The sequence below is a fragment of the Phoca vitulina genome, unplaced genomic scaffold (genome assembly GCF_004348235.1).
Source record: "Phoca vitulina isolate PV1807 unplaced genomic scaffold, GSC_HSeal_1.0 scaffold2, whole genome shotgun sequence".
NCBI lineage: Eukaryota > Metazoa > Chordata > Mammalia > Carnivora > Phocidae > Phoca > Phoca vitulina.
This window is the reverse complement of record NW_022589705.1, coordinates 82,327,508-82,344,897: the sequence shown is the minus strand read 5'-3', so window position 1 is coordinate 82,344,897 and position 17,390 is coordinate 82,327,508. Positions and strand designations below refer to the sequence as shown.

Below are 17,390 nucleotides of genomic sequence, written 5' to 3'. Positions count from 1 at the left end.
TATTTCTGGAGCCCTATCACCATGTTAGTGATTGGGTTAGAGTTAGAGCAGTGGTTCTCAAACTTTGTGGTCTCAGGGCCCCGCTAAACTCTTAAAAACTACTGAGGATTCCGAGGAGCTTTTATTTATCTGGGTTAGATCTATCCATATTTACTATATTAGAAATCAAAACTGAAAACAAATTTATGTGCTTATTAATTCACTTAAAAATAATAACAAGCCCATTACATGTTAATGTAAATTACATTTTTAAATGAAAAATAACTATATTTTCCAAAACAAAAAAATTAGAAGATTGACTACATTTTTGCAAATGTCTTTAATGTCTGGCTTAATGGAAGGCAGCTGCATTTTCATATCTGCGTCTGAACTCAGTGGATTGCAATATCACGTATCATGTAGCTTCTCGAAAAAGCCACCTTAGTCCTAAGTGAATGAGCATGAAAAAGGCAGATGCCATCTTAATATTGTTAGGAAAATGGTGTTGACCTGGAAGACCCACTGAAAGGATCTCAGAGACACCCCCCCACACCGCCCCACTGACCCTGGGAATCCCCAAACTATGTTTTGAAAGCTACTGGGTTAGAGCAAGGGCATAGGCCTGGGCTTGTTCCCCTGGTTGATCTGCAGTTCTCTTGTGTCCTCTGGCTACACTTTATACCTGGAACTCTTCCACTCAGAAATCCAGAGCCTCAAAAAGATGGCTTCGGGCTCATGTCCTCTTGGGAATACCTAGTGGTGTGTCCAGAGAAAGGCTGCATTATTTAAATCCTTAACATCAGCATAATTCTTACTGTCGTGGTTCATTTGTGCTCCAACAGCCGGTTCTTCACGAATGAGGCTCTTTAGGAATGTTTTAAGAGGAGAGAGGAACCTTTTCTGTGTTAAAATTCTAGTTTTAGGTAACCCACCTGCGGAGTCCAAATGAACTCATTGGGACCCAACTCAGCGTGTTCTGGTCCAGTTCTTCTTGATTTGAGGACATAAATAGGATTACTTTTTAATATTGAATTAACCTCTACTTTTTACATAGTGGTTTTTATATGTTTAAAATTCCCTGTTGTCACTTGCTCTATAGTTCTTGCATGTCAATTTCAGAGATTTTGTTCAACATGCTTTTAATAATCTGTTTGAAAATAACAAGTTCTAAGATGAGTTTTTAATTTTGTTTTGTTTTTTCCTTTAGGCCTTCTCAGTATTTTTTGTTTGTGTAGCTTTCACATCAAATATAATATGTCTGCTGTTCATCCCCATACAATGGCTTTTTTTTGCTGCTAGCACATATGTATGGGTTCAGTATGTATGGCATACAGGTAAGTCTTAATGGCTTCTTAGATGGATAGAAATCTTGGATTCAAACTTTTTTAATGTAATGATTTCTTTGACTACATTATTTAGAGTTGAGTTTAATTTGGACATTTTTTAAAAGATTTATTTATTTATTTTTGCGTGCGCATGCACACACGAGAGAGAAAGAGAGGGAGAGAGAGAGAGAGCACGGGCGGGGTGGGAGGAGGGGCAGAGGGAGACTAAAACTCCCCGCTGAGCTGGGAGCCTGATGCGGGACTTAATCCCAGGACCCTGGGATCATGACCTGAGCTGAAGGTAGACACTTAACCGACTGAGCCACCCAGGTGCTCATGTGGACATTTTTTCTTTTTTAAAGATTTTATTTATTTATTTGAGAGATAGAGTGGAAAGAGAGTATGAGAGGGGGGAGAGTCAGAGGGAGAAGCAGACTCCCCACTGAGCAGGGAGCCCAATGCGGGGGCTGATCCCCAGACTCCAGGATCATGACTTGAGCTTAAGGCAGAGGCCTAACCAACTGAGCCACCCAGGTGCCCCCCATGTGGACATTTTTAAGTGGCCTTTTCCTAATAGATTATACCTCTAAAATATATTTTATATTTTTTTCATTATTAAATGAAAAGTTTAAGTCTTTATGATTTGACATCTCAATTGTAGGCATCTCAATGACCTATTCTCATTATGAAGATTTTTTTTTTTTTTTAAGTTGAAATGATTTATGTTTAGGTAGACTCGTAGACAGCGATGTTCCACATAGGAAAAATGTTCCTGGAGTTTCAGCTTTGAAAGGAATGTCTGAGGTCATTTTGTTGAACCCTTATTTGGTATAAGAATCCTCACAGCATCCCTGACACATAGTGATTTAGTCTCTGATTAAAAGGCCACAGTGACAAGGAACTCAGCTTTTGGAGCAGCTGTAATAGAAAGTTCTTCCTGATACTGAGCCAGAATTATCCTCCTTACACTTTTGACCCAGTACATCTTGACTGTTTTGGGGTTTGTTTATCTCTTAGAGGATATAAGGAGGCTTTCCCCCACAAGCATAGGGAAGTGTACAACACTTTGCCTTCAGATTCAAGGGGTCTACAGACCATCCCCTCAAGCCCCAACACTGCATGCCTGCATTGGAGCCACACGAAAGGAGTGTGGTCTCCCATCCATGGTTAACATTTTTGTAGAGATTTAAAGACACTGTCATATCCTCTCAGGCCGTCTTGTCTGTAGGCACAACATCTCTGGTTTCATCAGCTTTTCCTTATATGTTATTTGAAGCACTTTCACCATCCTGATCTCCCTAGTTCTTTAGTGGTTCTCTTCACCAAAATGTGCTGTTTCTGGTACGTTCTGACTAGAGTGGAGCCACACAGTCCTCTCCCTTCTTCCTAAAGCTAACACGACAGTTCCTCAGTCTGCTTTCCTCTAATTAAAGTGATTTTTTTCATACTTTAGTTTTTCCTTGTATTTTCTTGTCCTGGGTCTTAGTTTCAAGTGAGTTGCCATTTACACTTGTCATTCTGTCTAGGTCTCAGTTTCTTCTTTTTTTTTAAGATTTATTTATTTATTTGGGGGGGAGGGGCAGAGGGAGAGAGAGGATCTCCAGCAGACTCCCTGCTGAGCAAGGAGACTGACACAGGGCTGGATCCCATGACCCTGAGATCATGACCTGAGCCCAAATAAAGAGTCGGCTGCCTAACCTACTGAGCCACCCAGGCACCCCATCAGTTTCTTCTTTGTCATAAGATGGTGGAATAATCTAGATAATGTTTAGGGGAGCCTTCCAGCTTAACAATCCATGACTCTGATGAACTATAATGATTTCCTAAATTACTTTAATAATGTCTTAGTAGTTTGGAAAAAACAACTCCTATAACTATTAACAGAACCTACTGGGAATGAGTTCAGTGGGTGACCCACAGAGCAGCAGTGAAGCGAATATCATAAGTGATACTGGCCTCTCTTTAGCCCTAGGCTCAGAAATGTTGGAATAGCTAAGTTGTGAAGTATGTTTTAATTTGGAATGATTAATATTCAAATAAACAAAGCAAACTTTGTGTTCCTATTGGGCCGAAGAGATCTAAGTACAGTTTATATAACTTGGGAATAATTTCTCTTATCATTTGTTAAAATTTAAAATTCTTAAGTTTATTAGGAATCGTTGATGCAATTATATATTGCCACAAAAGAATGATTATATCATAAACTTCCTTGCTGTTAAGAGGGAAAAAAACAGAATACAAAACTGTATGTACAACATGATTCACTTGCTCAAAAATATTTTCAACGTAATTTTATTATTTGATAAGTGTAGAAATACAGGTATTTTGTCCAAAAATTTCTATTTTTTTCTGTAATGTGATTATGTATATGATAACTTCAGAAATTAATACAGGGAGTTAGAGAATATAAATTTTTGAAAATGCATTTTGCAATGAATTTGAAAATGCATTATCCTAAGAGTTGCTATTTATCTTCGTACACTGTGAAAATGCCCCTTTTTTTGTATGTTAAATCTATAAGAATGGTTGAGGCCATTCGCTGCCTTCACAGAGCTTTTAGCGTTTTCTTACTGCATGGACTAGGTCTAAGGGGATTTAAGTTCTCCTTAGGAGCAGACCCAGGATTATCTCTGTGAACTTGGACCCAATTTGTATAAACTCTGGGCCTTACTTTACTCTTCAGTATGATAAGGAGGTTGGACTAAATGATCTTTGTAGTTCCAAGATGCCATGATTTTTCTTTTGTTTCATCCCAAAGATCCTTAGTAAAAAGCTATTTAGTCCTTCAGATCACTGATTTCCCTCCCCTGACTCTCTATTCTCTCTTCTGTAACTCGCTTGCCTTAAATAGTCTCAAAGGAGCTCTTTCCAGAGTTATTGGACCTCATGCCTATGTAGTCCATCTTCATTAAAAAAAAAAAAAATCCCATTATTAATCATGTCCTGACATAGATAAACCTAGCCTGCAGATTTTGATTCTAAAAATCAATGAAAATTACCTCGTTATTTGTATCTTATTTATTCTATTGCAAGTTGCTTTTTACTCCCTTGAAAATTGTTTTTATTTTTTATTTTTTTAAAAAGATTTTATTTGTCAGAGAGAGAGAGAGAGAATGCGCACAACCAGGGGGAGCGGCAGGCAGAGAGAGAAGCAGGCTCCTCACTGAGCAGGGAGCCTAATGCAGGGCTCCATCCCAGGACCCTGGGATCATGACCTGAGCCAAAGGCAGATGCTTAACTGACTGAACCACCTGGGCACTCCCCAAAATTGTTTTTAATTATAAAAGAAATATAAGCTTGTAGTTAAGAAAAAAAATTTGTAGAACAGGGGTGCCTGGGTGGCTCAGATGGTTAAGCGTCTGCCTTTGGCTCAGATCATGATCTGCAGGTCCTGGGATTGAGCCCCTCGTCTGTCTGTCTGTCTCCCGGGTCAGCGAGGAGTCTGCTTCTCCCTCTCCCTCTGCCTCTCTCCCTGCTTGTGCTCTCTCTGTCTCTGTCTCTCTCTCTCTCTCAAATAAATAAATAAAATCTTTTAAAAGAAAATTGTAGAACAAAACTTAAATGTCAGAAACATTTCTTTGTGCAATAACTCATTCTTCAGAATTTATTTTTTTTTACATGTTAGTACAGATCATTCTTTTGAAAAGCTGCATCTTTTATTATACAGATTTATCATAAACAGTTCTCTGTTGATACACATTTAAAATAATTCTACATTTTTTGCTATTGCAAATGATAATATAGTGAATATTCTTATACATTTATTCCAGGGCTTTTTTTTAATATTTCTATAGGGTAGATTCCTGGAATTGGAATTTCTGGGTCAAATGTATAATATTTTAAATTTAATTATACTGACAAACTGCCTTCTAAAAATGTTGCCCCAATTTATATTTTTGCCAAGTATGAGAATGAACCCTTTGCCCTACCCTCCCTATACTACCTGTCTTTTAAATTTTGCTTATCTGGTAGGTTAAAAAAAAATGGAATCTCATTTTTGAAACATTTGTATCTCCCTAATCAGTGGTGAAGTTGAGCATCTTTTCATATGTTTTTTAGCCATCTATATTTTTCTTTTATAATTTGCAAATTCTTTTCTTCAGTTGTCTTTTTATTGATTTGTAGGAGCTCTTTGTATGGTAGGGCTCTGACTCCTTTCTTTTACATATTGTAAATATTTTTTGCCAGAATGTTTGTCTTTTATTTTTGTCTATGGTTCCATCACATCTTTTGTCATATAAAAGCTTTCAGTTTGGATCATATTCCTTTTTATTTTTAAAGATATATTTATTTATTTTGAGAGAGAGAGAGCATGAGCTAGAGTGTGGGGAGGGGTAGAGGGAGAGGGAGAGAGAATCTCAACCAGACACTGCTGAGCGCAGAGCCCGACATGGGGTTTGATCTCACGGCCCTGAGATCATTACCTGAGCCAAAATCAAGAGTCGGACACTTAACTGACTGAGCTGCCCACGTGCCCCTGAACCATATTGCTTTTTAATTAGTTTGAAGTCTTAATGAAAGTTGCTGTAGTTGAGAGAACAAAGTGATGGTCGCCAGAGGGAAGGAGCATGGGGGGAGGGGCAACATGGGTGAAGGGGAGGGAGGTACAGGATTCCAGTTATGGAATGAGTAAGTCACGGGAGTAAAAGGCACAGCATAAGGAATATAGTCAGTGATATTGTAATAGGGTTGTGTGGTGACAGATGGTAACTACACTTGTGGTGAGCACAACATAACATATAGGGAAGTTGAATCACTATGTTGTACACATGAAACTAATGTAACATTGTGTGTCAACTATACTTAAAAAAAAATAAGAAAGTTATGGTAGTTGAACTAGTCTCCCAAACAACCCATCTGTTATGTTAGTTTAATGTATCACTGATGCTTGTCTCTCTGCTGCTTTCCCACAGAAAGGGGAGTGTGTTTGCCCACAGTGTCCCTCTGGATACTCTTTGTTTATATTGAAGCAGCAATTAGATTTAAAGATCTCAAAAATTTTCATGTAGACCTTTGTCGTCCATTTGCTGCTCACTGGTGAGTATTATGTGTATTCTTAATCTATAATTCAGTTCAATGTAGAATGGTAAGTTCAATTATAAATTTTTTTTTTAGAGATTTTGCATGAGCCCTCTATTCAGGCAGATGAGTGTTTGAACCCCAGCTCTTTCCCCTAACAGCATTGTTGCCTTGGGCCTGTCACCCTCTCTAAGCCTTAGCTGTCTCACCTGTGTTTTAGGGACCTGTCTTGTGGGGTCATGGGAAAGAGGAAATGTGGGGATATATGTAAAGTATTTAACTTAATTTCAAGCACAAAGGTGTCTGATAAATGTTATCTATTTTTATTATAATCAGATAATGATTCTAAAATGCCTTGATGAAATGTATGGCTATTTCATGAAGCTTAAATGAACTGACTTAATTTTTGCTAATATTTATGGCAGAAACCAAAATAAACAGGTATCAACTAAAAAGATATAGTTTCCAATATTTTAAAGTCTTTTCACAAGCAAGTGAATTAAGTAAACTTGGTCAATAAAACTTGTCACTTTAAATTTGTAGTGAGATCACATTTAGACTAATTATAATTTATAAGTTTGAATGTTAATGAAGCTGAATATGAGTTTTGACAGTGTTTGCAGAGGCTTTGAAATGATATTAGACAGACTGATGAGTTGAATGAAAATATTTCAACTTTTTATCCCAGAGGTTAGAGTTACAAGTGCAGCTGGTTTAACTTGGTACTACAAAACAAATATTGGCACTGATAATATCAATCCTCATTTAAATGATTCTTGAATTTATGTATGACAGAGTATTTATGAACTGATTTTTCAGGAACAGCTGGTTGACAATACCCCTCAGGCAGCAAGAATAAAGTAGTCACCTGAATTTGACCCTGGCTGTGGTATTAAAAATGAATATGTGTCCGTTTTGATTTTCTAACACTTACAGTGTTTACTTTTACCCACTCATAAAATCTCCACCCTGTTAGTTCTTAAAAGCATACAGATGGCCAAGTTCTAATAATGCACAAGGGACTTCGGTGTTAATCAAAGACATTAGCCACTGTATCCAGCACTCACTGGGTTAAGTTCTTGAGTTGGTTTGAAGAATGCTGGAGTCTGGTGGGCAGCCTCTCATGGTCTAGCAGTCCTGCTGCTCCCTGGGGGTGTTCTGTGTGCCGGCTGCCTCTCATTTCCACAGCAGACATCCCATATATTTATGTGTTTACTAAGTGCTCTAATACCATTATCATCTAGAATTTATTTCTTAATTTCAGTCCTAGATGTCCTCATGTGCTTGATGCATGTGTTGTTTGTTTTTTACTGGCAAAAACTGGCTAGATTTTCTTCTTTCTAGCATTGGGTACCCTGTGGTGACTTTGGGCTTTGGCTTCAAAAGTTATGTAAGCTACAAAATGCGGTTAAGGAAGCAGAAGGAAGTGCAAAAAGAGAATGAATTTTACATGCAGCTTCTTCAACAAGCTCTCCCCCCTGAGCAACAGATGCTACAGAAGCAAGAAAAAGAGGCCGAGGAAGGTAGGTCTTTACCCTAACGTTGTGTTGGCTCGGTAGATTAGTCATTATTTTGTTGCTATCAGTAGAATTTTTTTTTCCCCTGGCAGCGTTGGTAGGACTTTGGAAGATGACCAAGGATTTTCCTGTTTTCTGGTGTTCCCTTTCAGGGCCATTGCTTTGTTTGGTCATGAAATACAGGGTGTGGGGGTTTTCTACCTCGTGTGTGAAGACCATGTGCTTTTATTTACTATGTTTATTTTATTTTATTATTTTTATATATTTTATTTTTATAGCTTATTTTATATTTCAATACTTTGTTATAAATATTTTAAAATATTTGTTCTCAGTAGCAATGTATATATAACTCTGTGACTTTGTAGTTGAGGCAAGCCAAGAACCAAAGTATAAGCAAGATCGAGAGGTAGACAGAAACAATTGTTTTATAAGTTAAAATTCTTCTGAATAGAGCAAAGGTAGGTAGGTCCCATTTTAAATGGCTCATATAATGCAATGTGGATCTTAAAGTGAACTTTTTCTAACAGGATCTCTCTAATGAGCATATATCCAATTCAGTAGCTGAATTGACAGCAGTATCAGTTTTCTTTGATTTGAGAGTTGGAAGTTTGGAGTCATGTTTTTAGTTCATATATACCAAAATCTTATTTTCTGGTATGGTTCAAAAATCTCTTCAAGTAGACTTGGACAAACTGGACTGTGTAGACCTCATACAGAAAATTCTTTTCGAGTGGTCTAGTAAATGACACAGACTTCTTATTACCTTAATGCTAGAGTCAAGAAAAGGGTAATGCCCTATATCCTAACATCACACCTCTTCTTTTGTTTCATTTAATTGCTGTTTTTTCAGTGAAGTTATTAACAGTTTGGTTAGCATCTCTTAAAATATGGCCACTTAAGAGTCTGACCTGCCTGTGTGCTCTTTCTTCATCCCAGTGATAGACAAGTTTGATTTGACTGCTAAGTATGATTTAATTATAAAAAAGCCTCATCTTTTTTCAAGGTCCAAACTATAATGGCTTGGTGTTTATAAATGATGGTGATTTTCTAAATGGGCAGCTTCTCAAATTTATCTGGATTTGCTTCTTGAAGTTAGCATAATGTGGTGTGGTTATTGCTTCTCAATGAGTTTGCAAATTGATATAGTGAGTCTCTAAGTGTAGATAATGCAGTTTGTTGAATCAATCTGTGCTGTGTTTTTATACAACTAAATATTCCGGTGTGGGTTTTTTTGTTTGTTGGTTTGTTTTTGGTATTGTAGCAGCCAAAGGATTGCCTGATATGGATTCCTCGATCCTTATACACCACAACGGAGGTATCCCAGCCAACAAAAAACTCTCCACAACTTTGCCAGAGATAGAATACCGAGAAAAAGGGAAAGAAAAGGACAAGGATGCCAAAAAACACAACCTTGGAATAAACAACAACAATATTCTACAACCTGTAGACTCGAAAATACAAGAAATTGAGTATATGGAAAACCATATCAATAGTAAAAGATTAAATAATGATCTTGTGGGAAGTACAGAAAATCTCTTGAAAGAGGACTCATGCACTGCTTCCTCAAAAAATTACAAAAATGCCAGTGGAGTTGTGAACTCCTCACCTCGCAGTCATAGCGCCACAAATGGGAGCATTCCTTCCTCATCTAGTAAAAACGAGAAGAAGCAAAAATGCCCGAGCAAGAGCCCAAGTACACACAAGGACTTAATGGAAAACTGTATTCCTAATAACCAGCTAAGCAAACCAGATGCACTGGTAAGGTAAGTGCGTGCTGTGTCCTCCACACCACTTTCCAGTAAAGTTGACTTAGGTCTTGAAAACCAGATACTTCCATACAGGCCTGTAGGCCTTGGTTGTGATCAGATACTGTGACTAATAACTCTGTGGGATTTGACATTTTAGTGTTTATCTCGCATGGCTTTGTTGGCCCCCTGGTGCCATTGTCCTGAAGCATTGACTCCAGCTCTTTCCAGTGTTCGGAGTAAGAGGTGACGGTGATTTCTGTGCGCATTTGACCAATTCACATGTAACTTGATTCCTCCTGTGGTGTTGAGAGACGTATCTGTAGTGCTGGTCCTTTTCTGTTTGCATACCAAAGTTCTTGTGGCATAGACACAAAGCGAAGAGTCCATGTCCTGTTCGTGCGCAGCTCTTTGTCAGAAAGGTACAGAAGATGGGGTGGGGCTGGTGTGGAGAGAGTTGTCCTTACCACCTTGTGCTTGCTTTTGTTATTCCACTTAAAATGTGAATTATATCCCAGATAATTCTGGGAAAATTAGGTTTGAAAAGTAATTTCTAAAAATCCCATAGGTAAATACAATGTGAGATTTAAATTTTAATCAGAAATGTTCCTTTTCCCATCTTTAAGTAAAAGAATAACATTGTTGCATTACCTTGACTGGCTCAGCCTTAATTTTGCTGTGTTTTTTATATTTTCTAAAATATACATGTGTTCCTTTTACCTCATATCTTTCAATATGGAAAGTGGGATCTGAACTGGAGTGTTTTTTATGTGTAACTCGAGAGGACACTTAAAACTCCCTCCCTCCGCTAAGTTATCTTATATCCCTTTTCCTTTGGCTTAATTAAGAGCAGACAATTTATTCTAGGAGGGCAGGTTTCCAGCATTATAAATTATATGAACTAGATTATTCATTTGTTTGAATTTTCTGACTGGCAGCGAGATTAAGGGAAATATATTTGGGTTCTACCTACCGCTAAAGGCTCCAGAGGTTTCCGAGCCCCCAGCACTTGTAGAAGCGTTCCATGCTGTTGACGCTGCCAGGCTGACATCCACCTCTGTTCGTTAATGACATTCTGCCCATGATGCCCTGCAGAGAAAACACTCAGCAGAGAGCCCTCCTCCAGGCACCCATGGGAGCAAGACCAATTAGTTGACCTTCTATTTCAAAGGAAATGTCCCACAAATTTACTGTATGCTATAAACAAAACATGGGCCACAAGCTTTTTAACCTCCTTTCTCCTACACAGTTTTAATAATAGCAGTCAAGGCAAAACAGTTTTCCTCTGTTGGGTTTTGCAGAGAGAGCAGACGAGGCTCAGTCTCGTGACAGTATCTCACGTGGACCACAGTTCCAACGTTGATTGACTCTACCACCTAACCTGCCTTTAGTAAAGAAGTGCAAGGACTCAGGTGGCCAGTTTTCCTGTGCGTGGGTCCAGTGCCCCCATGTCTCATCCTGGGTTGTATGCCTCTTCCTGTGGTCACTAACGTACTCTGATGTGCCTTGATCTGGAGGGCCCCAGACATTACTCTGTTCTAGGGAATATCTGCTGTCAAATACATAAATAGAAAATATTATGTGTAAATAGTGTTGTAAGCTTCCATAGGATTATTTTCAACTTCTAATGTATTCTAAAAAATAGGGAGATGATATAAATACCTGACAACAGGGGAGAATTTAAATAAAATATGGTCCATCCATTTGATGGACTTTTAATATAGACATTACAAAAATCACATTTTTGAGCCATATTAAACAATATAGGGAAGAGCTCATGACATAATAATGAAGAGAGTAAAAAGCAGTTTTATCAAAAACATCTTTTTTTTCCCCTAATAGACACAGAAAAATAATTTGGAGCGAAAGGAACTAAAATGATAACAATAGTTATTGCCTCATGATAGTATTGGGGCTTTAATTTTTCTTTTTACTTTCATGCATTTTCCAATTTTTCTAAGATGAATGACAATGGAAATTTATAAAAAGAAGAGTATGTGAGCAAATTATTCAGCTTGTAGGAGGCCTTATCACATTTCCTCTTGCCCTTCTTGGCTATCTCCCATTTCCTCTTGTTTGACTTCATGTATGCTTTGATGGATATTAGTTAAGACTATAACTGATCCAAACCTGACCTGTTTGAGTTGTTAGCTAGAGAATGGGTTGGTTATCTTAAGATGGAGAGGGGCTGGATGCAGCGCCCTGTAAGGCTCCTTCTGATGCAAACATACACAGGCTAAAAGTGTGTACGCGAGCCCTTAGCTACCGCAGACACGCCCAGGATTGTGTACGGGCCAGGCTGGCTGTTGGGAGAAGACTGATTGACTGCTTCCTGTTTTATAAATGTTTTTTAAAAAATCATTTGAAAAACCAGTACTGTATTATTAATAGTAAATTAATTGCAAAACATTCTATAGGTATTATTCTGTAGGTATCGTGGTTGAGAACTGCTATATTTGAGGAACCAATTCTGTGACTTCTGGGGGAAAAATTCATCAGTACCACTTTCAAAGAGAATTCTGGTAGATTGGTGTGGCTGTGAAAAGGTTTGACAGCCATTCCTTAGAAGGAGCAAGTAGTCCTTCAGGTCTTTTCTCCATCCCTCTGAGCCCCATGGATGCTCTCCAGTGTGCTGTAGACCACAGGTTGGCAAATGACTGCACACAGGCCAAATCTGGCCCCCTGCCTGTTTTTGTAAATAATAGTTTTACTGGAACACAGCCACGCTCATTCATTTATGTAGCGTCTGTGGCTGCTTTTGTTTTTTTGTTTTAAGATTTATTTACTTGAGAGAGAGCGTGCGTGTGGGGCAAGGTGGGGAGGCGAGCAGTGGGAGAAGGAGAGAGACAATGTCAAGCTGACCCCCCACTGAGCTCTGAGCCCGAAGTGGGGCTGGATCTCACGACCCGAGCCGAAACCAAGAGTTGGGGGCCTCACCGCACTGAGCCAGCCAGGCGCCCGCATCCGTGGCTGCTTTTGTGCTACAGTTGCAGTTGAGTAGCGGCGACAGAGGCCGTGTGGCCTGTAAAGGTGAAGATACTAACCCTCCAGCCCTGCACGGAAAAGGATGCTGATAGCCTGCGAAGGTTAAGGAAGGTGGGGGAAAGTGGGACCCGGGAATAAGTGTTGCCTGTCGGATCCTGCCCAGGGAGAGTTTGGGAACTTGCGAAAGCCAGCCCAAAGTCCTCTTTTTGTTTGAAAAATACATCTTACAAAATGACCTGATCTCTGCCAGCTTGATTTTTGAGCTCTTTACCCGAGATATTTAGAAACAGATGTGTAATGTGGGTAGCCAAAATATTTTAAATTCTGACCTGAGAAAATTCTAGATAAAAACAGAAAAAGCAGTGTGGAAGATCAGTTATTTTACTAAGTGCTGGGAATAACGTAAATTAGAATGAGATTTGCTAAATTTTTTTTCTTCAGTGGTCAATTTTAAAACATTTTAAATATCAAAAAAATTACAGAAAATTTAGGCAGAGGAAAGGGGGAATAGTCCCACCACATGACACGAATCACTATTAAAATTTTGTTCTATGTTCGTTTCACCGACGAAACTTCTATCGCTGTGGCCCTAGCATTTGTATAGTTTTTGTATCTAGCTTTTTTCACTTAAATTATATTGAGGGGCGCCTGGGTGGCGCAGTTGGTTAAGCGTCTGACTCTTGGTTTCGGCTCAGGTCGTGATTCACAGCAGTCATGGGATCAAGCCCGCAGTCAGGCTGTGCACTCATTTTGGAGTCTGCTTCAGATTCTTTCTCCCTCCCCCTCGGCCCCTCCCCGTTCGCGCTTGCTCTCTTCTCTCAAAGAAATAAATAAAATCTTAAAAAAATTATACCGAAATCATTTTGCCAACTTAGCTTCACCCTCTTTTCCCTTGATGTGGAATAATCCATGGCAGGTCCGTGAGCTCCTTCAGCCGTCACTGGAAGATGGGGCAGGTCAGGGTGACACCTGAGGTGCTTTCCTGCAGTTTCAGGGCCTGCAAGCAGAAGAGACGACGGTGCTCTGTGCACTTGGCATGAAGCTCCCTCTCAGATACAGCCCAAGACTGGAGGAGTTCTTGCTGATTGTTATTTGTTTCAGTTTCCTGGTCAAGGAAGAGAATTTAAAACTGACTACAAGATGTAAAGTGATCCATATTCTGTAGAAATGTTGAAACAAAAGTCTCTTCTTGATTCATTTCTAGTCTCTTTTTTGTACCCAAGACAGAAGATTCATCTTTTTTATTTTTAGCACTTGTTCTTAATAAGAGATCACGTTTGACTTTAATGTAGTTGCATAGTATCTGGTATGAAGATTCACAAAGGAAAAGTATCCACAGTTTGCCGAGCAGAGGTGCATTTAACAAAACTGAGTAGGATTTAGAATGGTGATTATTTTTTTGGAGATGGAAGAGTTCTCAGAGGCATCTAGACCAGCCTCCCCAACCTTGTCTTTTTATCAGTGAAGTAAAGGAGCCCTGGAGGATTAAATGGCTAGTCCAGGTGACCAAGCTACAGTAGCAGTGCCAGGACCAGCCCGAAGTTGCTTCTTGACTTCTGCCTTTTTTGTTCTAACCACACTGCTTTAAAGAGGTTTATCAACCTGCTTTATTTTTCTACTTTATATTTTTTTTGTTTTAAATTTTCATACAACTAAAGCTGGCTCAAAGATTGGCACCAGACCTAGATTTTAAGCTCTCATGGCCAAAATCTATAGAAGAAATGCCTAGAACTTCAGAATTCATGTATTACTAGTTCATGAATTATTCAGAATTCATCCATTTCCTTTTTTATAGAGAGATGCTGTTCTAAAGTGTTTTTAAAATTCTTGTTCTTGCCCAAAGACACAAGGGCGTACTTAATCTCTGAACATAAAGGGGCTATCCACTCATACCCTTGAAAGCTTACAGAGTCTCTGAGAATTCCAATTCTGATTAGAGCTAGCTTGGGAGTTACTCTGGTTCAGACAGCCCAGAACCACCCAGCATGGAATTTGCCTGTTCGGGAGGGGTAATTCTGGAGTAGGCTTAACTTGTCACCTGCAAACCTAAGGGCCCTGAACAGGAAGACTTGAGACCAGGGATGTAACCATCAGCTTACCCTGAGGAGAGGCCACTAGTGACAGCTTGGGAGGCCTGGGATCCTGGGGTTTGGGCATTGCCATGAGAGTAAGTTCTGGAGAAAGTTTGAAGCAAGGGAGCCAGGGAGAGCCTTCTCTTCAGGGAAACATGGAAATCTGGGAAAAGCTATACTATATTGAATACTCACTCTTTCATTCCTCTACATTTATTTGGTTATTTTAAGCACCCCAAAATATAGTCACTTATACTTTAGTTTGTTCATATAATTCTGCTTATTTGGAGGCTTGAAATCGGGGGTCGGGGGAGGGGGGAGATAGAAGAGAAAATGTTTATCAGGATTTTTCAGATAATCTCTAAGCAAGTAGTGGCCCTGCCTCAGAGGGAAGGGAGGAGAGGGGAGGGATAGAGAAGCACTTTAAGAAATTCTAATTCATTCACTTATACTGAGGAGTATTGAACATTCATGCCCAGGGATTAACTTACATGACCAGATCTGGATCTTAGAGAAATTGTTCTGGAACATATAGATTGATGATAACGTATTTTATTAAATGGGCTATATAATGTTCTAGTCCATCAATGAGTATATCAATTAGTATTGTGTTTTAGCAGGCTGTCATGTGTTTGTGACTCCTCTCTTTCTGGTTTAAGCTGGTGGGCGAGCAGAATGTCGTTACTCTTCATTCCACTTTCTAGCCCAAATAAACCTGTATTTGTTTTTATGATTTTAGATTTCTCTTCAAAAGGGGGGACAAAAGTAGCCAGCTAAAAACAGCTGGCTTTCCCCTTTGACTGGACTTCCTGGTGGCACAGATTGCCCAAATTTGGTTTGACGAGCAGTTCACAGCATTTTGTATTTCTGAATTTAATCTTGTCTTCCAAATACTATCATTTGAGATTGTTGTATAACCTCTGACTTATATAAGCCTCCCTAGTGTGGTCTTGCTCTTTGGGAAAAAACAACAGAAGACAGTTTTTTGTTTGTTCTTTTTTTTAAATATTTTATTTATTTATTTGAGAGATAGAGCGAGTGAGCAGGAGCGGGCAGAGAGAGAGAGAGAGTGAGAAGCAGACTCCCCACGAAGCGGGGAGCCCAACTCGGGGCTCAATCCCAGGACCCTGGGATCATGACCTGAGCCCAAGGCAGACGCTTAACCCACTGAGCCACCCAGGTGCACCGACAACAGGAGACTGTTTATAGTACTTCCTATATTTCATTTCCCTACATTTCAAGATGTCTATGCACAACTAAAAATTATATATCCTTTGAAAATAAAGGGCCATATTTTTGGGTACTGATTTTTAATAATCCGTGGATTCAGTATGACTTGGTGTGAATAACTAAAAAAGACCTATGCGAAGAGAGAATCCAAGAAACTCCTATTTTGTCATCTTAGAAAAGCTTTTCAAAGCAACAAGGAAAATTAGGGGCAGATGCTATACACCAGAAGAACAAAGAGACATCAGTTCTTCTAACAACTATCCATCTTTCCTGTCCCTTGTAGAAAGCTATCCAGGTACTTGCCCATCTCAGGGTTAGGAGTGGGCAGGGCTAGCTCCTAGCTCCAGGGACAAGGAAGGGCAAGGAACTTGCTGGTGCCAAGTTACAACAGAAGGTGGGGAAGAGAGTCTGTGCATGGAACCCAAGATTGTAGGCACAAAGCAGGAATACATGCCAAAGCTGAGACCTGACTATGGGGAAGAAACAAGACAGAGCAGTCAATTCAGGAGGTAGAGCCTATGAGCAGTCCCTGGGACAGGTGCCCCAGGGGAGATGGCATTTTTATGGACTATTGCAGCCCTCCCCAAAGGCCTGAAGAGTCCTTAGTGGGGAATCACAGTGGTGTGAATAGGAAAGGTTACAAAGGATTCTCTTGAAAGATGGAAATCCATCTTAAAAGAAGGTAATGGAAAGACTCCAAGATTGATTGTTAAAGGGGAGGAAGTAGCAAAACATTATATATTATGGGGCCATTACAAAATAAGGGTGGATGTAGTTCTCGGTACACAAAAAATTATTTGAAATAGTATCTACCAGACAGTCAATTGTAGTTGATTATAGGGGATATTTACTTCCTACATTGTCCATTTCTATATAGTGTGAATTTTTACACAGGCTTGTTATATCCATAATAGAATGTAAGCTCAGTGAGGTTAGGGACCTCCTTTTCTCTTATCTGCCATGGTACACAGAGTAGATAATAAATACTTGTTGAATGAGTATTAGCTTTGTGCAGGGAAAATATTAGAAAGAGAGGGGGGAGAAAAAGCTGAGCCTCACTAAGTGCAGTGCAGTGTAGTTCAAGTTGAGTTGCCGTGCAGCTGAGAGAGGCTTTTGAAATTAGAAAAGCTAAATGTTACATCAGACCAGGCCAGGCACCAACATCCAGTGTCCCACTATTTGTTGCTCCTGAGTAGGTTGTTATCAGTCTGATTTCTAAAAAATAGAATAGTTTCCACCCTAAGCCCCTTTCCTTGGTATTTCCTAGGAAGTTTTGAAATTTAGTACTCTGTCAATACTCTTCTTTAAAAATTTATTTTTTTAATTATTTTTGAGTATTTTATTATTATAGAGAGAAAGAACGGGGTGGGGGGTGTTGGGAGGGCAGAGGGAGAGCGAGAATCTCAAGCAGGCTCCCCACTGAGTGCAAAGCCCCACGTGGGGCTCCATGTCACGACCCTGAGATCATGACCTGAGTCAAAATCAAGAGTCGGGACGCTTAACCGATTGAGCCACCCA

General features: G+C 39.4%; 1 protein-coding gene across 1 annotated transcript in view; it reads left to right on the top strand.

Moving 5' to 3' along the window:
- Positions 1-17,390, top strand: part of MACO1 (macoilin 1) — a 57,554-nt gene that overhangs the window by 14,681 nt on the left and 25,483 nt on the right. Inside the window, exons 3-6 of the mRNA XM_032390991.1 lie at positions 1,187-1,313; positions 6,218-6,341; positions 7,668-7,846; positions 9,102-9,603. Coding sequence (XP_032246882.1) covers positions 1,187-1,313; positions 6,218-6,341; positions 7,668-7,846; positions 9,102-9,603 — 932 coding nt within the window. The remainder of the gene's footprint in view (positions 1-1,186; positions 1,314-6,217; positions 6,342-7,667; positions 7,847-9,101; positions 9,604-17,390) is intronic.